The sequence below is a fragment of the Oncorhynchus gorbuscha genome, linkage group LG10, assembly GCF_021184085.1.
Source record: "Oncorhynchus gorbuscha isolate QuinsamMale2020 ecotype Even-year linkage group LG10, OgorEven_v1.0, whole genome shotgun sequence".
Taxonomy (NCBI): domain Eukaryota; kingdom Metazoa; phylum Chordata; class Actinopteri; order Salmoniformes; family Salmonidae; genus Oncorhynchus; species Oncorhynchus gorbuscha.
In genome coordinates, this window is record NC_060182.1 from 1,071,756 (window position 1) to 1,096,134 (window position 24,379).

A 24,379-nucleotide genomic window follows, 5' to 3' on the forward strand; every position below is an offset into this window, starting at 1 on the left:
TTTACATTACATTACATTTAAGTCATTTAGCAGACGCTCTTATCCAGAGCGACTTACAAATTGGTGGAGCTGTACTTCTTCAGTGGTAGGGAGGCGAGCAGGCCAGAGGTGGATGAACGCAGTGCCCTTGTTTGGGTGTAGGGCCTGATCAGAGCCTGGAGGTACTGAGGTGCCGTTCCCCTCACAGCTCCGTAGGCAAGCACCATGGTCTTGTAGCGGATGCAAGCTTCAACTGGAAGCCAGTGGAGAGAACGGAGGAGCGGGGTGACGTGAGAGAACTTGGGAAGGTTGAACACCAGACGGGCTGCGGCGTTCTGGATGAGTTGAAGGGGTTTAATGGCACAGGCAGGGAGCCCAGCCAACAGCGAGTTGCAGTAATCCAGACGGGAGATGACAAGTGCCTGGATTAGGACCTGCGCCGCTTCCTGTGTGAGGCAGGGTCGTACTCTGCGGATGTTGTAGAGCATGAACCTACAGGAACGGGCCACCGCCTTGATGTTGGTTGAGAACGACAGGGTGTTGTCCAGGATCACGCCAAGGTTCTTGGCGCTCTGGGAGGAGGACACAATGGAGTTGTCAACCGTGATGGCGAGATCATGGAACGGGCAGTCCTTCCCCGGGAGGAAGAGCAGCTCCGTCTTGCCGAGGTTCAGCTTGAGGTGGTGATCCGTCATCCACACTGATATGTCTGCCAGACATGCAGAGATGCGATTCGCCACCTGGTCATCAGAAGGGGGAAAGGAGAAGATTAATTGTGTGTCGTCTGCATAGCAATGATAAGAGAGACCATGTGAGGTTATGACAGAGCCAAGTGACTTGGTGTATAGCGAGAATAGGAGAGGGCCAAGAACAGAGCCCTGGGGACACCAGTGGTGAGAGCGCGTGGTGAGGAGACAGATTCTCGCCACGCCACCTGGTAGGAGCGACCTGTCAGGTAGGACGCAATCCAAGCGTGGGCCGCGCCGGAGATGCCCAACTCGGAGAGGGTGGAGAGGAGGATCTGATGGTTCACAGTATCGAAGGCAGCCGATAGATCTAGAAGGATGAGAGCAGAGGAGAGAGAGTTAGCTTTAGCAGTGCGGAGCGCCTCCGTGATACAGAGGAGAGCAGTCTCAGTTGAATGACTAGTCTTGAAACCTGACTGATTTGGATCAAGAAGGTCATTCAGAGAGAGATAGCGGGAGAGCTGGCCAAGGACGGCACGTTCAAGAGTTTTGGAGAGAAAAGAAAGAAGGGATACTGGTCTGTAATTGTTGACATCGGAGGGATCGAGTGTAGGTTTTTTCAGAAGGGGTGCAACTCTCGCTCTCTTGAAGACGGAAGGGACGTAGCCAGCGGTCAGGGATGAGTTGATGAGCGAGGTGAGGTAAGGGAGAAGGTCTCCGGAAATGGTCTGGAGAAGAGAGGAGGGGATAGGGTCAAGCGGGCAGGTTGTTGGGCGGCCGGCCGTCACAAGACGCGAGATTTCATCTGGAGAGAGAGGGGAGAAAGAGGTCAGAGCACAGGGTAGGGCAGTGTGAGCAGAACCAGCGGTGTCGTTTGACTTAGCAAACGAGGATCGGATGTCGTCGACCTTCTTTTCAAAATGGTTGACGAAGTCATCTGCAGAGAGGGAGGAGGGGGGAGGGGGCGGAGGATTCAGGAGGGAGGAGAAGGTGGCAAAGAGCTTCCTAGGGTTAGAGGCAGATGCTTGGAATTTAGCGTGGTAGAAAGTGGCTTTAGCAGCAGAGACAGAGGAGGAAAATGTAGAGAGGAGGGAGTGAAAGGATGCCAGGTCCGCAGGGAGGCGAAGTTTTCCTCCATTTCCGCTCGGCTGCCCGGAGCCCTGTTCTGTGAGCTCGCAATGAGTCATCGAGCCACGGAGCGGGAGGGGAGGACCGAGCCGGCCTGGAGGATAGGGGACATAGAGAGTCAAGGGATGCAGAGAGGGAGGAGAGGAGGGTTGAGGAGGCAGAATCAGGAGATAGGTGGGAGAAGGTTTGAGCGGAGGGAAGAGATGATAGGATGGAAGAGGAGAGAGTAGCGGGGGAGAGAGAGCGAAGGTTGGGACGGCGCGATACCATCCGAGTAGGGGCAGTGTGGGAGGTGTTGGATGAGAGCGAGAGGGAAAAGGATACAAGGCAGTGGTCAGAGACTTGGAGGGGAGTTGCAATGAGGTTAGTGGAAGAACAGCATCTAGTAAAGATGAGGTCGAGCGTATTGCCTGCCTTGTGAGTAGGGGGGGAAGGTGAGAGGGTGAGGTCAAAAGAGGAGAGGAGTGGAAAGAAGGAGGCAGAGAGGAAAGAGTCAAAGGTAGACGTGGGGAGGTTAAAGTCGCCCAGAACTGTGAGAGGTGAGCCGTCCTCAGGAAAGGAGCTTATCAAGGCATCAAGCTCATTGATGAACTCTCCGAGGGAACCTGGAGGGCGATAAGACCCAGTACCCCCTGTGGATAGACCCAGTACCCCCTGTGGATAGACCCAGTACCCCCCGTGGATAGACCCAGTACCCCCGTGGATAGACCCAGTACCCCCGTGGATAGACCCAGGACTCCCGTGGATAGACCCAGTACCCCCGTGGATAGACCCAGTACCCCCGTGGATAGACCCAGTACCCCCCGTGGATAGACCCAGGACTCCCTGTGGATAGACCCAGTACCCCCTGTGGATAGACCCAGTACCCCCTGTGGATAGATCCAGTACCCCTGTGGATAGACCCAGTACCCCCTGTGGATAGACCCAGTACTCCCTGTGGATAGACCCAGTACCCCCCGTGGATAGACCCAGTACCCCCTGTGGATAGACCCAGTACCCCCGTGGATAGACCCAGTACCCCCGTGGATAGACCCAGTACCCCCGTGGATAGACCCAGGACTCCCCGTGGATAGACCCAGTACCCCCGTGGATAGACCCAGTACCCCCCGTGGATAGACCCAGTACCCCCGTGGATAGACCCAGGACTCCCTGTGGATAGACCCAGTACCCCTGTGGATAGACCCAGTACCCCTGTGGATAGATCCAGTACCCCTGTGGATAGACCCAGTACCCCCTGTGGATAGACCCAGTACTCCCTGTGGATAGACCCAGTACCCCCTGTGGATAGACCCAGTACCCCCTGTGGATAGACCCAGTACTCCCTGTGGATAGACCCAGTACTCCCTGTGGATAGACCCAGTACACCCTTTAGTACCCCCTGTGGATAGACCCAGTATTCCCTGTGGATAGACCCAGTACCCCCTGTGGATAGACCCAGTACCCCCTGTGAATAGACCCAGTACCCCTGTGGATAGACCCAGTACCCCCTTTGGATAGACCCAGTACTCCCTGTAGATAGACCCAGAAACCCCGTGGATAGACCCAGTACCCCTGTGGATAGAGCCAGTACCCCCTGTGGATAGACCCAGTACCCCCTGTGGATAGACCCAGTACCCCCTGTGGATAGACCCAGTACCCCTGTGGATAGACCCAGTACCCCTGTGGATAGACCCAGTACCCCTGTGGATAGACCCAGTACCCCCCGTGGATAGACCCAGTACCCCCATGGATAGACCCAGTACCCCCGTGGATAGACCCAGGACTCCCCGTGGATAGACCCAGTACCCCCGTGGATAGACCCAGTACCCCCGTGGATAGACTCAGGACTCCCTGTGGATAGACCCAGTACCCCCTGTGGATAGACCCAGTACCCCCTGTGGATAGACCCAGGACTCCCCGTGGATAGACCCAGTACCCCCGTGGATAGACCCAGTACCCCCGTGGATAGACCCAGGACTCCCTGTGGATAGACCCAGTACCCCCTGTGGATAGACCCAGTACCCCCTGTGGATAGACCCAGTACCCCCTGTGGATAGACCCAGTACCCCCTGTGGATAGACCCAGTACCCCTGTGGATAGACCCAGTACCCCCCGTGGATAGACCCAGTACCCCCATGGATAGACCCAGTACCCCCTGTGGATAGACCCAGGACTCCCCGTGGATAGACCCAGTACCCCCGTGGATAGACCCAGTACCCCCGTGGATAGACCCAGTACCCCCGTGGATAGACCCAGGACTCCCGTGGATAGACCCAGTACCCCCTGTGGATAGACCCAGTACCCCCTGTGGATAGATCCAGTACCCCTGTGGATAGACCCAGTACCCCCTGTGGATAGACCCAGTACTCCCTGTGGATAGACCCAGTACCCCCTGTGGATAGACCCAGTATCCCCTGTGGATAGACCCAGTACTCCCTGTGGATAGACCCAGTACTCCCTGTGGATAGACCCAGTACACCCTTGGATAGTACCCCTGTGGATAGACCCAGTACCCCTGTGGATAGACCCAGTACCCCTGTGGATAGACCCAGTACCCCCTGTGGATAGACCCAGTACCCCTGTGGATAGACCCAGTACCACCTGTGGATAGACCCAGTACTCCCTGTAGATAGACCCAGTACTCCCTGTAGATAGACCCAGAAACCCCGTGGATAGACCCAGTACCCCTGTGGATAGACCCAGTACCCCCTGTGGATAGAGCCAGTACCCCCTGTGGATAGACCCAGTACCCCCTGTGGATAGACCCAGTACCCCTGTGGATAGACCCAGTACTCCCTGTGGATAGACCCAGTACCCCTGTGGATAGACCCAGTACCCCCTGTGGATAGACCCAGTACCCCCTGTGGATAGACCCAGTACCCCTGTGGATAGACCCAGTACCCCCTGTGGATAGACCCAGTACTCCCTGTGGATAGACCCAGTACTCCCTGTGGATAGACCCAGTACTCCCTGTGGATAGACCCAGTACTCCCTGTGGATAGACCCAGTACCCCTGTGGATAGACCCAGTACCCCCTGTGGATAGACCCAGTACTACCTGTAGATAGACCCAGAAACCCCCTGTGGATAGACCCAGTACCCCCTGTGGATAGACCCAGTACCCCTGTGGATAGACCCAGTACCCCCTGTGGATAGACCCAGTACCCCCTGTGGATAGACCCAGTACTCCCTCTGGATAGACCCAGTACCCCCTGTGGATAGACCCAGTACCCCCTGTGGATAGACCCCGTACTCCCTGTGGATAGACCCAGTACTCCCTGTGGATAGACCCAGTACTCCCTGTGGATAGACCCAGTACCCCCTGTGGATAGACCCAGTACCCCCTGTGGATAGACCCAGTACTACCTGTGGATAGACCCAGTACCCCTGTGGATAGACCCAGTACCCCTGTGGATAGACCCAGTACCCCCTGTGGATAGACCCAGTACCCCTGTGGATAGACCCAGTACTCCCTGTGGATAGACCCAGTACTCCCTGTGGATAGACCCAGTACTCCCTGTGGATAGACCCAGTACTCCTGTGGATAGACCCAGTACCCCCTGTGGATAGACCCAGTACCCCTGTGGATAGACCCAGTACCCCTGTGGATAGACCCAGTACCCCTGTGGATAGACCCAGTACCCCTGTGGATAGACCCAGTACCCCTGTGGATAGACCCAGTACCCCCTGTGGATAGACCCAGTACCCCCTGTGGATAGACCCAGTACCCCTGTGGATAGACCCAGTATTCCCTGTGGATAGACCCAGTACCCCCTGTGGATAGACCCAGTACCCCTGTGGATAGACCCAGTACCCCTGTGGATAGACCCAGTACCCCCTGTGGATAGACCCAGTACCCCTGTGGATAGACCCAGTACCCCTGTGGATAGACCCAGTACCCCTGTGGATAGACCCAGTACCCCCTGTGGATAGACCCAGTACCCCTGTGGATAGACCCAGTACTCCCTGTGGATAGACCCAGTACCCCTGTGGATAGACCCAGTACCCCCTGTGGATAGACCCAGTACTCCCTGTGGATAGACCCAGTACTCCCTGTGGATAGACCCAGTACACCCTGTGGATAGACCCAGTACCCCTGTGGATAGACCCAGTACCCCTGTGGATAGACCCAGTACCCCTGTGGATAGACCCAGTACACCCTGTGGATAGACCCAGTACCCCTGTGGATAGACCCAGTATTCCCTGTGGATAGACCCAGTACCCCTGTGGATAGACCCAGTACTCCCTGTGGATAGACCCAGTACCCCTGTGGATAGACCCAGTACCCCTGTGGATAGACCCAGTACCCCCTGTGGATAGACCCAGTACCCCTGTGGATAGACCCAGTACCCCCTGTGGATAGACCCAGTACCCCCTGTGGATAGGCCAGGTACCCCCTGTGGATAGGCCAGGTACCTCCAGGGTCCTAGTTCCCGTGGTTGGGAACCACTGATTTACAGAATATACATTATTTAACAGCACAATTTGAAGCATCAATCCATTCCATGTCTATAGCGCTTATACCAAGTATTGTCACAGAGAAAGCTTTACTAAATGTGGGGCCAGTAGGTCTATACAGTCAGTTACTCACCACAATCTCCATCAATTGCTTCATCCGGCTGCCAGGAAAAGCCCCCACCTCGGAGACAGTCGACCACGTCATTGTGGAGTTCCTGATCTGTGCAAAGTGTGTGCAATGCAATGGCAATGCATTTTGCAGGATATGGGGACTGTTCTCTGTTCTCTGTGTGCATGAGAACTTCAAACACATTCCGCCTTGGTGTTGACTGTCTGTCTACTACAAGCAGTGGGCTTCCGGTAAAATGTAAGTTATGAATCACAAATCCCCATACATCTGAAATTCTTCAATGTTATTTTGACATAAATTTGGTTGTCCAAAACGCTACCATCTTGCACTGCGTCTTTGCTGGTGAATGTCCTGATCTCTGGCCAGTCGTTTGATGACATGATGTTTCGGGTGTTAACTGCTTCAAATAGGTCAGAAAATGTATTTAACCGACTGTTTGCAAATAACGTAAATAATATGAATTTGTTTAACCCGGATCATAAATAGAATGAGTTTTGGCTGACCAAAGCCATGCTGGCACGCGAGAGAAATTAAATATCTGTGCACACAGGTCCCAAGTGTGTGTGTTTGTGTCACTATCCAATCAGAGCCCCAAAGCGGGTGATCTGAGGAGGTTTGGTCTTTGATTCTCACGCATCAGCATGGGAAATCATCAAGGGAGAGTGGACACTATATGAGCACAGCACGGCAGAACAAAAAGTGAAGCTCATCTGTTACAACTGAAATGTGTATGGCCTAACAGAATACTACACAGAGTTAGAGAACGTCCTACCAGTAAATTAAATGTGTATGGCCTAACAGAATAAAACACAGTTAGAGAACGTCCTACCAGTAAATTAAATGTGTATGGCCTAACAGAATAAAACACAGAGTTAGAGAATAAAAACACAGTTAGAGAACGTCCTACCAGTAAATTAAATGTGTATGGCCTAACAGAATAAAACACAGAGTTAGAGAACGTCCTACCAGTAAATTAAATGTGTATGGCCTAACAGAATAATACACAGAGTTAGAGAACGTCCTACCAGTAAATTAAATGTGTATGGCCTAACAGAATACTACACAGAGTTAGAGAACGTCCTACCAGTAAATTAAATGTGTATGGCCTAACAGAATAAAACACAGAGTTAGAGAACGTCCTACCAGTAAATTAAATGTGTATGCCCTAACAGAATAAAACACAGAGTTAGAGAACGTCCTACCAGTAAATTAAATGTGTATGGCCTAACAGAATAAAACACAGAGTTAGAGAACGTCCTACCAGTAAATTAAATGTGTATGGCCTAACAGAATAAAACACAGAGTTAGAGAACATCCTACCAGTAAATTAAATGTGTATGGCCTAACAGAATAAAACACAGAGTTAGAGAACGTCCTACCAGTAAATTAAATGTGTATGGCCTAACAGAATAAAACACAGAGTTAGAGAACGTCCTACCAGTAAATTAAATGTGTATGGCCTAACAGAATAAAACACAGAGTTAGAGAACATCCTACCTGCTTTCCCAATCTGCACAGCCAGTTTGGTGAGTTTACCCTGTAGAACACTCTTCTCTTTCTTTGTGGTGTTGCCTCTCTTCTTCTCCTCCACCTCTCCTCCCTCTGCACTCTTCAGAGGCTGCATCTCCATGGCTACAGCCTCGTCCTGCTTCTTGGCTGGAGGACACACACAGGAGTTTCGAAGTAAGCCCAACCTGATCCCTGACCTCCAACCTCTGACCCGGTCTGTGATAGGTTACCTTTATTCTGGTTGTTCTCCATCATCACTTCGGGCTGCTTCCCTGAGATAGATAATCATTTCATTAATCAATCAATCAATGAATCATTAAATCAATCAATTAATCAATGTTTGCTACAAATGAATGTAAATACTATGTAGTTGTTAACTCCATCTTACCCTTCTTCTTCTTGTCATCCTCCTCCTCCTCTTCCTCCTCCCCCTCTCCGGCCCCCAACAGTGTAAAGATGATGCCAGTCTGAGAGTTGACCCCCACAGCTGTTACCAGCATCCTACCCGAACCCTCCATCACATGGGTACCTATAGAGAGAAACACACACGGACATGACAAATTATATACAAACGTGCACAAAGCACAAACACATGTTCATATAACCACCACCCCAAACATTAAGATGGCGTCGTACTGGATGATTGATACTAGATAATAAGATGGACCTCTGATCATCCTTCCATTATACTGGCTAATGTACAGTCACTAGATAATAAGATGGATGACCTCTGATCATCCCTCCATTCTACTGGCTAATGTACAGTCACTAGATAATAAGATGGACCTCTGATCATCCCTCCATTCTACTGGTTAATGTACAGTCACTAGATAATAAGATGGACCTCTGATCATCCCTCCATTCTACTGGTTAATGTACAGTCACTAGATAATAAGATGGACCTCTGATCATCCCTCCATTCTACTGGCTAATGTACAGTCACTAGATAATAAGATGAACCTCTGATCGTCCCTCCATTCTACTGGCTAATGTACAGTCACTAGATAATACGTCAGAGGACCTCTGATCGTCCCTCCATTCTACTGGCTAATGTACAGTCACTAGATAATAAGATGGACCTCTGATCGTCCCTCCATTCTACTGGCTAATGTACAGTCACTAGATAATAAGATGGTCCTCTGATCATCCCTCCATTCTACTGGCTAATGTACAGTCACTAGATAATAAGATGGACCTCTGATCGTCCCTCCATTCTACTGGCTAATGTACAGTCACTAGATAATAAGATGGAACTCTGACCGTCCCTCCATTCTACTGGCTAATGTACAGTCACTAGATAATAAGATGGAGGACCTCTGATCATCCCTCCATTCTACTGGCTAATGTACAGTCACTAGATAATAAGATGGACCTCTGATCGTCCCTCCATTCTACTGGCCAATGTACAGTCACTAGATAATAAGATGGACCTCTGATCATCCCTCCATTCTACTGGCTAATGTACAGTCACTAGATAATAAGATGGACCTCTGATCGTCCCTCCATTCTACTGGCTAATGTACAGTCACTAGATAATAAGATGGACCTCTGATCGTCCCTCCATTCTACTGGCTAATGTACAGTCACTAGATAATAAGATGGACCTCTGATCATCACTCCATTCTACTGGCTAATGTACAGTCACTAGATAATAAGATGGACCTCTGATCATCCCTCCATTCTACTGGCTAATGTACAGTCACTAGATAATAAGATGGACCTCTGATCATCCCTCCATTCTACTGGCTAATGTACAGTCACTAGATAATAAGATGGACCTCTGATCATCCCTCCATTCTACTGGCTAATGTACAGTCACTAGATAATAAGATGGACCTCTGATCATCCCTCCATTCTACTGGCTAATGTACAGTCACTAGATAATAAGATGGACCTCTGATCATCCCTCCATTCTACTGGCTAATGTACAGTCACTAGATAATAAGATGAACCTCTGAACATCCCTCCATTCTACTGGCTAATGTACAGTCACTAGATAATAAGATGGACCTCTGACCGTCGCTCCATTCTACTGGCTAATGTACAGTCACTAGATAATAAGATGGACCTCTGATCATCCCTCCATTCTACTGGCTAATGTACAGTCACTAGATAATAAGATAGAGGACCTATGATCATCCCTCCATTCTACTGGCTAATGTACAGTCACTAGATAATAAGATAGAGGACCTCTGATCATCCCTCCATTCTACTGGCTAATGTACAGTCACTAGATAATAAGATGGACCTCTGATCATCCCTCCATTCTACTGGCTAATGTACAGTCACTAGATAATAAGATGGACCTCTGATCATCCCTCCATTCTACTGGCTAATGTACAGTCACTAGATAATAAGATGGACCTCTGATCATCCCTCCATTCTACTGGCTAATGTACAGTCACTAGATAATAAGATGGAGGACCTCTGATCGTCCCTCCATTCTACTGGCTAATGTACAGTCACTAGATAATAAGATGGACCTCTGATCGTCCCTCCATTCTACTGGCTAATGTACAGTCACTAGATAATAAGATGAACCTCTGATCGTCCCTCCATTCTACTGGCTAATGTACAGTCACTAGATAATAAGATGGAGGACCTCTGATCATCCCTCCATTCTACTGGCTAATGTACAGTCACTAGATAATAAGATGGACCTCTGATCGTCCCTCCATTCTACTGGCTAATGTACAGTCACTAGATAATAAGATGAACCTCTGATCATCCCTCCATTCTACTGGCTAATGTACAGTCACTAGATAATAAGATGGAGGACCTCTGATCGTCCCTCCATTCTACTGGCTAATATACAGTCACTAGATAATAAGATGAACCTCTGATCATCCCTCCATTCTACTGGCTAATGTACAGTCACTAGATAATAAGATGGACCTCTGATCATCCCTCCATTCTACTGACTAATGTACAGTCACTAGATAATAAGATGGATCTCTGATCGTCCCTCCATTCTACTGGCCAATGTACAGTCACTAGATAATAAGATGAACCTCTGATCATCCCTCCATTCTACTGGCTAATGTACAGTCACTAGATAATAAGATGGACCTCTGATCATCCCTCCATTCTACTGGCTAATGTACAGTCACTAGATAATAAGATGGACCTCTGATCATCCCTCCATTCTACTGGCTAATGTACAGTCACTAGATAATAAGATAGAGGACCTCTGATCGTCCCTCCATTCTACTGGCTAATGTACAGTCACTAGATAATAAGATAGAGGACCTCTGATCATCCCTCCATTCTACTGGCTAATGTACAGTCACTAGATAATAAGATGGACCTCTGATCATCCCTCCATTCTACTGGCTAATGTACAGTCACTAGATAATAAGATGGACCTCTGATCATCCCTCCATTCTACTGGCTAATGTACAGTCACTAGATAATAAGATAGAGGACCTCTGATCATCCCTCCATTCTACTGGCTAATGTACAGTCACTAGATAATAAGATGGACCTCTGATCATCCCTCCATTCTACTGGCTAATGTACAGTCACTAGATAATAAGATGGAGGACCTCTGATCATCCCTCCATTCTACTGGCTAATGTACAGTCACTAGATAATAAGATGGAGGACCTCTGATCATCCCTCCATTCTACTGGCTAATGTACAGTCACTAGATAATAAGATGGACCTCTGATCATCCCTCCATTCTACTGGCTAATGTACAGTCACTAGATAATAAGATGGACCTCTGATCATCCCTCCATTCTACTGGCTAATGTACAGTCACTAGATAATAAGATGAACCTCTGATCATCCCTCCATTCTACTGGCTAATGTACAGTCACTAGATAATAAGATGGACCTCTGATCGTCCCTCCATTCTACTGGCTAATGTACAGTCACTAGATAATAAGATGAGGACCTCTGATCGTCCCTCCATTCTACTGGCTAATGTACAGTCACTAGATAATAAGATAGAGGACCTCTGATCGTCCCTCCATTCTACTGGCTAATGTACAGTCACTAGATAATAAGATAGAGGACCTCTGATCATCCCTCCATTCTACTGGCTAATGTACAGTCACTAGATAATAAGATGGACCTCTGATCATCCCTCCATTCTACTGGCTAATGTACAGTCACTAGATAATAAGATGGAGGACCTCTGATCGTCCCTCCATTCTACTGGCTAATGTACAGTCACTAGATAATAAGATAGAGGACCTCTGATCGTCCCTCCATTCTACTGGCTAATGTACAGTCACTAGATAATAAGATGAACCTCTGATCGTCCCTCCATTCTACTGGCTAATGTACAGTCACTAGATAATAAGATGGAGGACCTCTGATCATCCCTCCATTCTACTGGCTAATGTACAGTCACTAGATAATAAGATAGAGGACCTCTGATCATCCCTCCATTCTACTGGCTAATGTACAGTCACTAGATAATAAGATGGACCTCTGATCATCCCTCCATTCTACTGGCTAATGTACAGTCACTAGATAATAAGATAGAGGACCTCTGATCATCCCTCCATTCTACTGGCTAATGTACAGTCACTAGATAATAAGATGGACCTCTGATCGTCCCTCCATTCTACTGGCTAATGTACAGTCACTAGATAATAAGATAGAGGACCTCTGATCGTCCCTCCATTCTACTGGCTAATGTACAGTCACTAGATAATAAGATGGACCTCTGATCGTCCCTCCATTCTACTGGCTAATGTACAGTCACTAGATAATAAGATGGACCTCTGATCATCCCTCCATTCTACTGGCTAATGTACAGTCCATTCTACTGGCTAATATACAGTCACTAGATAATAAGATGAACCTCTGATCATCCCTCCATTCTACTGGCTAATGTACAGTCACTAGATAATAAGATAGAGGACCTCTGATCGTCCCTCCATTCTACTGGCTAATATACAGTCACTAGATAATAAGATAGAGGACCTCTGATCATCCCTCCATTCTACTGGCTAATGTACAGTCACTAGATAATAAGATGGACCTCTGATCATCCCTCCATTCTACTGGCTAATGTACAGTCACTAGATAATAAGATAGAGGACCTCTGATCGTCCCTCCATTCTACTGGCTAATGTACAGTCACTAGATAATAGGATGGACCTCTGATCATCCCTCCATTCTACTGGCTAATGTACAATCACTAGATAATAAGATAGAGGACCTCTGATCATCCCTCCATTCTACTGGCTAATGTACAGTCACTAGATAATAAGATGGACCTCTGATCATCCCTCCATTCTACTGGTTAATGTACAGTCACTAGATAATAAGATGGACCTCTGACCGTCCCTCCATTCTACTGGCTAATGTACAGTCACTAGATAATAAGATAGAGGACCTCTGATCGTCCCTCCATTCTACTGGCTAATGTACAGTCACTAGATAATAAGATAGAGGACCTCTGATCATCCCTCCATTCTACTGGCTAATGTACAGTCACTAGATACTAGATAATAAGATGGACCTCTGATCGTCCCTCCATTCTACTGGCTAATGTACAGTCACTAGATAATAAGATGAGGACCTCTGATCGTCCCTCCATTCTACTGGCTAATATACAGTCACTAGATAATAAGATAGAGGACCTCTGATCGTCCCTCCATTCTACTGGCTAATGTACAGTCACTAGATAATAAGATGAACCTCTGATCGTCCCTCCATTCTACTGGCTAATGTACAGTCACTAGATAATAAGATGGAGGACCTCTGATCATCCCTCCATTCTACTGGCTAATGTACAGTCACTAGATAATAAGATAGAGGACCTCTGATCATCCCTCCATTCTACTGGCTAATGTACAGTCACTAGATAATAAGATGGACCTCTGATCATCCCTCCATTCTACTGGCTAATGTACAGTCACTAGATAATAAGATAGAGGACCTCTGATCATCCCTCCATTCTACTGGCTAATGTACAGTCACTAGATAATAAGATGGACCTCTGATCATCCCTCCATTCTACTGGCTAATGTACAATCACTAGATAATAAGATAGAGGACCTCTGATCATCCCTCCATTCTACTGGCTAATGTACAGTCACTAGATAATAAGATGGACCTCTGATCATCCCTCCATTCTACTGGCTAATGTACAGTCACTAGATAATAAGATGGACCTCTGACCGTCCCTCCATTCTACTGGCTAATGTACAGTCACTAGATAAAAAGATAGAGGACCTCTGATCGTCCCTCCATTCTACTGGCTAATGTACAGTCACTAGATAATAAGATAGAGGACCTCTGATCATCCCTCCATTCTACTGGCTAATGTACAGTCACTAGATAATAAGATGGACCTCTGATCGTCCCTCCATTCTACTGGCTAATGTACAGTCACTAGATAATAAGATAGAGGACCTCTGATCGTCCCTCCATTCTACTGGCTAATATACAGTCACTAGATAATAAGATAGAGGACCTCTGATCGTCCCTCCATTCTACTGGCTAATGTACAGTCACTAGATAATAAGATGAACCTCTGATCGTCCCTCCATTCTACTGGCTAATGTACAGTCACTAGATAATAAGATGGAGGACCTCTGATCATCCCTCCATTCTACTGGCTAATGTACAGTCACTAGATAATAAGATGGACCTCTGATCGTCCCTCCATTCTACTGGCTAATGTACAGTCACTAGATAATAAGATGAACCTCTGATCATCCCTCCATTCTACTGGCTAATGTACAGTCACTAGATAATAAGATGGAGGACCTCTGATCGTCCCTCCATTCTACTGGCTAATATACAGTCACTAGATAATAAGATGAACCTCTGATCATCCCTCCATTCTACTGGCTAATGTACAGTCACTAGATAATAAGATGGACCTCTGATCATCCCTCCATTCTACTGACTAATGTACAGTCACTAGATAATAAGATGAACCTCTGATCATCCCTCCATTCTACTGGCTAATGTACAGTCACTAGATAATAAGATGGACCTCTGATCATCCCTCCATTCTACTGGCTAATGTACAGTCACTAGATAATAAGATGGACCTCTGATCATCCCTCCATTCTACTGGCTAATGTACAGTCACTAGATAATAAGATGGACCTCTGATCATCCCTCCATTCTACTGGCTAATGTACAGTCACTAGATAATAAGATGGACCTCTGACCGTCCCTCCATTCTACTGGCTAATGTACAGTCACTAGATAATAAGATGGAGGACCTCTGATCATCCCTCCATTCTACTGGCTAATGTACAGTCACTAGATAATAAGATGGATCTCTGATCGTCCCTCCATTCTACTGGCCAATGTACAGTCACTAGATAATAAGATGAACCTCTGATCATCCCTCCATTCTACTGGCTAATGTACAGTCACTAGATAATAAGATGGACCTCTGATCATCCCTCCATTCTACTGGCTAATGTACAGTCACTAGATAATAAGATGGACCTCTGATCATCCCTCCATTCTACTGGCTAATGTACAGTCACTAGATAATAAGATAGAGGACCTCTGATCGTCCCTCCATTCTACTGGCTAATGTACAGTCACTAGATAATAAGATAGAGGACCTCTGATCATCCCTCCATTCTACTGGCTAATGTACAGTCACTAGATAATAAGATGGACCTCTGATCATCCCTCCATTCTACTGGCTAATGTACAGTCACTAGATAATAAGATGGACCTCTGATCATCCCTCCATTCTACTGGCTAATGTACAGTCACTAGATAATAAGATGGAGGACCTCTGATCATCCCTCCATTCTACTGGCTAATGTACAGTCACTAGATAATAAGATGGAGGACCTCTGATCGTCCCTCCATTCTACTGGCTAATGTACAGTCACTAGATAATAAGATGGACCTCTGATCGTCCCTCCATTCTACTGGCTAATGTACAGTCACTAGATAATAAGATGAACCTCTGATCGTCCCTCCATTCTACTGGCTAATGTACAGTCACTAGATAATAAGATGGAGGACCTCTGATCATCCCTCCATTCTACTGGCTAATGTACAGTCACTAGATAATAAGATGGACCTCTGATCATCCCTCCATTCTACTGGCTAATGTACAGTCACTAGATAATAAGATGGACCTCTGATCATCCCTCCATTCTACTGACTAATGTACAGTCACTAGATAATAAGATGAACCTCTGATCATCCCTCCATTCTACTGGCTAATGTACAGTCACTAGATAATAAGATGGACCTCTGATCGTCCCTCCATTCTACTGGCTAATGTACAGTCACTAGATAATAAGATGGAGGACCTCTGATCATCCCTCCATTCTACTGGCTAATGTACAGTCACTAGATAATAAGATGGACCTCTGATCATCCCTCCATTCTACTGGCTAATGTACAGTCACTAGATAATAAGATGGACCTCTGATCATCCCTCCATTCTACTGGCTAATGTACAGTCACTAGATAATAAGATGAACCTCTGATCATCCCTCCATTCTACTGGCTAATGTACAGTCACTAGATAATAAGATGGACCTCTGATCGTCCCTCCATTCTACTGGCTAATGTACAGTCACTAGATAATAAGATGGAGGACCTCTGATCATCCCTCCATTCTACTGGCTAATGTACAGTCACTAGATAATAAGATGAACCTCTGATCATCCCTCCATTCTACTGGCTAATGTACAGTCACTAGATAATAAGATGGACCTCTGATCATCCCTCCATTCTACTGGCTAATGTACAGTCACTAGATAATAAGATGGACCTCTGATCATCCCTCCATTCTACTGGCTAATGTACAGTCACTAGATAATAAGATGGACCTCTGATCATCCCTCCATTCTACTGGCTAATGTACAGTCACTAGATAATAAGATGGACCTCTGATCGTCCCTCCATTCTACTGGCTAATGTACAGTCACTAGATAATAAGATGAGGACCTCTGATCATCCCTCCATTCTACTGGCTAATGTACAGTCACTAGATAATAAGATGGACCTCTGATCGTCCCTCCATTCTACTGGCTAATGTACAGTCACTAGATAATAAGATAGAGGACCTCTGATCATCCCTCCATTCTACTGGCTAATGTACAGTCACTAGATAATAAGATGGACCTCTGATCGTCCCTCCATTCTACTGGCTAATGTACAGTCACTAGATAATAAGATAGAGGACCTCTGATCATCCCTCCATTCTACTGGCTAATGTACAGTCACTAGATAATAAGATGGACCTCTGATCATCCCTCCATTCTACTGGCTAATGTACAGTCACTAGATAATAAGATGAACCTCTGATCATCCCTCCATTCTACTGGCTAATGTACAGTCACTAGATAATAAGATGGAGGACCTCTGATCGTCCCTCCATTCTACTGGCTAATATACAGTCACTAGATAATAAGATGAACCTCTGATCATCCCTCCATTCTACTGGCTAATGTACAGTCACTAGATAATAAGATGAGGACCTCTGATCGTCCCTCCATTCTACTGGCTAATATACAGTCACTAGATAATAAGATAGAGGACCTCTGATCATCCCTCCATTCTACTGGCTAATGTACAGTCACTAGATAATAAGATGGACCTCTGATCATCCCTCCATTCTACTGGCTAATGTACAGTCACTAGATAATAAGATAGAGGACCTCTGATCGTCCCTCCATTCTACTGGCTAATGTACAGTCACTAGATAATAAGATGGACCTCTGATCATCCCTCCATTCTACTGGCTAATGTACAGTCACTAGATAATAAGATAGAGGACCTCTGATCATCCCTCCATTCTACTGGCTAATGTACAGTCACTAGATAATAAGATGGACCTCTGATCATCCCTCCATTCTACTGGTTAATGTACAGTCACTAGATAATAAGATGGACCTCTGACCGTCCCTCCATTCTACTGGCTAATGTACAGTCACTAGATAAAAAGATAGAGGACCTCTGATCGTCCCTCCATTCTACTGGCTAATGTACAGTCACTAGATAATAAGATGGACCTCTGATCATCCCTCCATTCTACTGGCTAATGTACAGTCACTAGATAATAAGATGGACCTCTGATCATCCCTCCATTCTACTGGCTAATGTACAGTCACTAGATAATAAGATAGAGGACCTCTGATCGTCCCTCCATTCTACTGGCTAATATACAGTCACTAGATAATAAGATAGAGGACCTCTGATCGTCCCTCCATTCTACTGGCTAATGTACAGTCACTAGATAATAAGATGGACCTCTGATCATTCTACTGGCTAATGTACAGTCACTAGATAATAAGATAGAGGACCTCTGATCGTCCCTCCATTCTACTGGCTAATGTACAGTCACTAGATAATAAGATGGACCTCTGATCGTCCCTCCATTCTACTGGCTAATGTACAGTCACTAGATAATAAGATGAACCTCTGATCATCCCTCCATTCTACTGGCTAATGTACAGTCACTAGATAATAAGATGGAGGACCTCTGATCGTCCCTCCATTCTACTGGCTAATATACAGTCACTAGATAATAAGATGAACCTCTGATCATCCCTCCATTCTACTGGCTAATGTACAGTCACTAGATAATAAGATAGAGGACCTCTGATCGTCCCTCCATTCTACTGGCTAATGTACAGTCACTAGATAATAAGATAGAGGACCTCTGATCATCCCTCCATTCTACTGGCTAATGTACAGTCACTAGATAATAAGATGGACCTCTGATCATCCCTCCATTCTACTGGCTAATGTACAGTCACTAGATAATAAGATAGAGGACCTCTGATCGTCCCTCCATTCTACTGGCTAATGTACAGTCACTAGATAATAGGATGGACCTCTGATCATCCCTCCATTCTACTGGCTAATGTACAATCACTAGATAATAAGATAGAGGACCTCTGATCATCCCTCCATTCTACTGGCTAATGTACAGTCACTAGATAATAAGATGGACCTCTGATCATCCCTCCATTCTACTGGTTAATGTACAGTCACTAGATAATAAGATGGACCTCTGACCGTCCCTCCATTCTACTGGCTAATGTACAGTCACTAGATAAAAAGATAGAGGACCTCTGATCGTCCCTCCATTCTACTGGCTAATGTACAGTCACTAGATAATAAGATAGAGGACCTCTGATCATCCCTCCATTCTACTGGCTAATGTACAGTCACTAGATAATAAGATGGACCTCTGATCGTCCCTCCATTCTACTGGCTAATGTACAGTCACTAGATAATAAGATAGAGGACCTCTGATCGTCCCTCCATTCTACTGGCTAATATACAGTCACTAGATAATAAGATAGAGGACCTCTGATCGTCCCTCCATTCTACTGGCTAATGTACAGTCACTAGATAATAGGATGGACCTCTGATCATCCCTCCATTCTACTGGCTAATGTACAGTCACTAGATAATAAGATGGACCTCTGATCATCCCTCCATTCTACTGGCTAATGTACAGTCACTAGATAATAAGATAGAGGACCTCTGACCGTCCCTCCATTCTACTGGTTAATGTACAGTCACTAGATAATAAGATGGACCTCTGATCGTCCCTCCATTCTACTGGCTAATGTACAGTCACTAGATAATAAGATGGACCTCTGATCGTCCCTCCATTCTACTGGCTAATGTACAGTCACTAGATAATAAGATGGACCTCTGATCATCCCTCCATTCTACTGGTTAATGTACAGTCACTAGATAATAAGATGGACCTCTGATCATCCCTCCATTCTACTGGTTAATGTACAGTCACTAGATAATAAGATGGACCTCTGATCGTCCCTCCATTCTACTGGCTAATGTACAGTCACTAGATAATAAGATGGACCTCTGATCATCCCTCCATTCTACTGGTTAATGTACAGTCACTAGATAATAAGATGGACCTCTGATCGTCCCTCCATTCTACTGGCTAATGTACAGTCACTAGATAATAAGATGGACCTCTGATCATCCCTCCATTCTACTGGCTAATGTACAGTCACTAGATAATAAGATGGACCTCTGATCATCCCTCCATTCTACTGGCTAATGTACAGTCACTAGATAATAAGATAGAGGACCTCTGATCGTCCCTACATTCTACTGGCTAATGTACAGTCACTAGATAATAAGATAGAGGACCTCTGATCATCCCTCCATTCTACTGGCTAATGTACAGTCACTAGATAATAAGATGGACCTCTGATCGTCCCTCCATTCTACTGGCTAATGTACAGTTACTAGATAATAAGATAGAGGACCTCTGATCGTCCCTCCATTCTACTGGCTAATATACAGTCACTAGATAATAAGATAGAGGACCTCTGATCGTCCCTCCATTCTACTGGCTAATGTACAGTCACTAGATAATAGGATGGACCTCTGATCATCCCTCCATTCTACTGGCTAATGTACAGTCACTAGATAATAAGATGGACCTCTGATCGTCCCTCCATTCTACTGGTTAATGTACAGTCACTAGATAATAAGATGGACCTCTGATCGTCCCTCCATTCTACTGGCTAATGTACAGTCACTAGATAATAGGATGGACCTCTGATCATCCCTCCATTCTACTGGCTAATGTACAGTCACTAGATAATAAGATAGAGGACCTCTGACCGTCCCTCCATTCTACTGGTTAATGTACAGTCACTAGATAATAAGATGGACCTCTGATCGTCCCTCCATTCTACTGGCTAATGTACAGTCACTAGATAATAAGATGGACCTCTGACCATTCTACTGGCTAATGTACAGTCACTAGATAATAAGATGGACCTCTGATCGTCCCTCCATTCTACTGGTTAATGTACAGTCACTAGATAATAAGATGGACCTCTGATCATCCCTCCATTCTACTGGTTAATGTACAGTCACTAGATAATAAGATGGACCTCTGATCGTCCCTCCATTCTACTGGTTAATGTACAGTCACTAGATAATAAGATGGACCTCTGATCATCCCTCCATTCTACTGGTTAATGTACAGTCACTAGATAATAAGATGGACCTCTGATCGTCCCTCCATTCTACTGGCTAATGTACAGTCACTAGATAATAAGATGGACCTCTGATCATCCCTCCATTCTACTGGCTAATGTACAGTCACTAGATAATAAGATGGACCTCTGATCATCCCTCCATTCTACTGGCTAATGTACAGTCACTAGATAATAAGATAGAGGACCTCTGATCGTCCCTCCATTCTACTGGCTAATGTACAGTCACTAGATAATAGGATGGACCTCTGATCATCCCTCCATTCTACTGGCTAATGTACAGTCACTAGATAATAAGATGGACCTCTGATCATCCCTCCATTCTACTGGCTAATGTACAGTCACTAGATAATAAGATGGACCTCTGATCATCCCTCCATTCTACTGGCTAATGTACAGTCACTAGATAATAAGATGGAGGATCTCTGATCGTCCCTCCATTCTACTGGCTAATGTACAGTCACTAGATAATAAGATGGACCTCTGATCATCCCTCCATTCTACTGGCTAATGTACAGTCACTAGATAATAAGATGGAGGATCTCTCATCGTCCCTCCATTCTACTGGCTAATGTACAGTCACTAGATAATAAGATAGAGGACCTCTGATCGTCCCTCCATTCTACTGGCTAATGTACAGTCACTAGATAATAAGATGAACCTCTGATCATCCCTCCATTCTACTGGCTAATGTACAGTCACTAGATAATAAGATGGACCTCTGATCGTCCCTCCATTCTACTGGCTAATGTACAGTCACTAGATAATAAGATGGATGGATCATCCCTCCATTCTACTGAATGTACAGTCACTAGATAATAAGATGGACCTCCATTCCCTCCATTCTGGCTAATGTACAGTCACTAGATAATAAGATGAACCTCTGATCATCCCTCCATTCTACTGGCTAATGTACAGTCACTAGATAATAAGATGGACCTCTGATCGTCCCTCCATTCTACTGGCTAATGTACAGTCACTAGATAATAAGATAGACCTCTGATCATCCCTCCATTCTACTGGCTAATGTACAGTCACTAGATAATAAGATGAACCTCTGATCGTCCCTCCATTCTACTGGCTAATGTACAGTCACTAGATAATAAGATAGAGGACCTCTGACCGTCCCTCCATTCTACTGGCTAATGTACAGTCACTAGATAATAGGATGGACCTCTGATCATCCCTCCATTCTACTGGCTAATGTACAGTCACTAGATAATAAGATGGACCTCTGATCATCCCTCCATTCTACTGGCTAATGTACAGTCACTAGATAATAAGATGGAGGATCTCTGATCGTCCCTCCATTCTACTGGCTAATGTACAGTCACTAGATAATAAGATGGACCTCTGATCATCCCTCCATTCTACTGGCTAATGTACAGTCACTAGATAATAAGATGGACCTCTGATCATCCCTCCATTCTACTGGCTAATGTACAGTCACTAGATAATAAGATAGAGGACCTCTGATCGTCCCTCCATTCTACTGGCCAATGTACAGTCACTAGATAATAAGATGGAGGACCTCTGATCGTCCCTCCATTCTACTGGCCAATGTACAGTCACTAGATAATAAGATGGACCTCTGATCATCCCTCCATTCTACTGGCTAATGTACAGTCACTAGATAATAAGATGGACCTCTGATCATCCCTCCATTCTACTGGCTAATGTACAGTCACTAGATAATAAGATAGAGGACCTCTGATCGTCCCTCCATTCTACTGGCCAATGTACAGTCACTAGATAATAAGATGGAGGACCTCTGATCGTCCCTCCATTCTACTGGCCAATGTACAGTCACTAGATAATAAGATAGAGGACCTCTGATCATCCCTCCATTCTACTGGCTAATGTACAGTCACTAGATAATAGGATGGACCTCTGATCATCCCTCCATTCTACTGGCTAATGTACAGTCACTAGATAATAAGATAGAGGACCTCTGATCATCCCTCCATTCTACTGGCTAATGTACAGTCACTAGATAATAAGATGGAGGACCTCTGATCGTCCCTCCATTCTACTGGCCAATGTACAGTCACTAGATAATAAGATAGAGGACCTCTGATCATCCCTCCATTCTACTGGCTAATGTACAGTCACTAGATAATAAGATGGAGGACCTCTGATCATCCCTCCATTCTACTGGCTAATGTACAGTCACTAGATAATAAGATAGAGGACCTCTGATCATCCCTCCATTCTACTGGTTAATGTACAGTCACTAGATAATAAGATGGACCTCTGATCATCCCTCCATTCTACTGGCTAATGTACAGTCACTAGATAATAAGATAGAGGACCTCTGATCATCCCTCCATTCTACTGGCTAATGTACAGTCACTAGATAATAAGATAGAGGACCTCTGACCGTCCCTCCATTCTACTGGCTAATGTACAGTCACTAGATAATAGGATGGACCTCTGATCATCCCTCCATTCTACTGGCTAATGTACAGTCACTAGATAATAAGATGGACCTCTGATCATCCCTCCATTCTACTGGCTAATGTACAGTCACTAGATAATAAGATAGAGGACCTCTGATCGTCCCTCCATTCTACTGGCCAATGTACAGTCACTAGATAATAAGATGGAGGACCTCTGATCGTCCCTCCATTCTACTGGCCAATGTACAGTCACTAGATAATAAGATAGAGGACCTCTGATCATCCCTCCATTCTACTGGCTAATGTACAGTCACTAGATAATAGGATGGACCTCTGATCATCCCTCCATTCTACTGGCTAATGTACAGTCACTAGATAATAAGATGGACCTCTGATCGTCCCTCCATTCTACTGGCTAATGTACAGTCACTAGATAATAAGATGGACCTCTGATCGTCACTCCATTCTACTGGCTAATGTACAGTCACTAGATAATAAGATGAACCTCTGATCATCCCTCCATTCTACTGGCTAATGTACAGTCACTAGATAATAAGATGGACCTCTGATCGTCCCTCCATTCTACTGGCTAATGTACAGTCACTAGATAATAAGATAGAGGACCTCTGATCATCCCTCCATTCTACTGGCTAATGTACAGTCACTAGATAATAAGATGAACCTCTGATCATCCCTCCATTCTACTGGCTAATGTACAGTCACTAGATAATAAGATGGACCTCTGATCATCCCTCCATTCTACTGGCTAATGTACAGTCACTAGATAATAAGATGGAGGATCTCTGATCGTCCCTCCATTCTACTGGCTAATGTACAGTCACTAGATAATAAGATGGACCTCTGATCATCCCTCCATTCTACTGGCTAATGTACAGTCACTAGATAATAAGATGGACCTCTGATCATCCCTCCATTCTACTGGCTAATGTACAGTCACTAGATAATAAGATAGAGGACCTCTGATCGTCCCTCCATTCTACTGGCCAATGTACAGTCACTAGATAATAAGATGGAGGACCTCTGATCGTCCCTCCATTCTACTGGCCAATGTACAGTCACTAGATAATAAGATGGACCTCTGATCATCCCTCCATTCTACTGGCTAATGTACAGTCACTAGATAATAAGATGGACC

General features: G+C 45.5%; 1 protein-coding gene across 1 annotated transcript in view; it reads right to left on the minus strand.

The window, feature by feature from the left end:
- LOC124045442 (plasma membrane calcium-transporting ATPase 3-like) overlaps window positions 1-8,389 on the minus strand; it is a 461,204-nt gene extending 452,815 nt beyond the window's left edge. The window contains exons 1-3 of the mRNA XM_046364731.1: window positions 8,257-8,389; window positions 8,099-8,140; window positions 7,857-8,015 (exon numbers count right to left, since the gene is read on the minus strand). Coding sequence (XP_046220687.1) covers window positions 7,857-8,015; window positions 8,099-8,140; window positions 8,257-8,386 — 331 coding nt within the window. The 5' untranslated portion in view covers window positions 8,387-8,389. The remainder of the gene's footprint in view (window positions 1-7,856; window positions 8,016-8,098; window positions 8,141-8,256) is intronic.
- Between the last annotated feature and the right edge of the window lie 15,990 nt (window positions 8,390-24,379).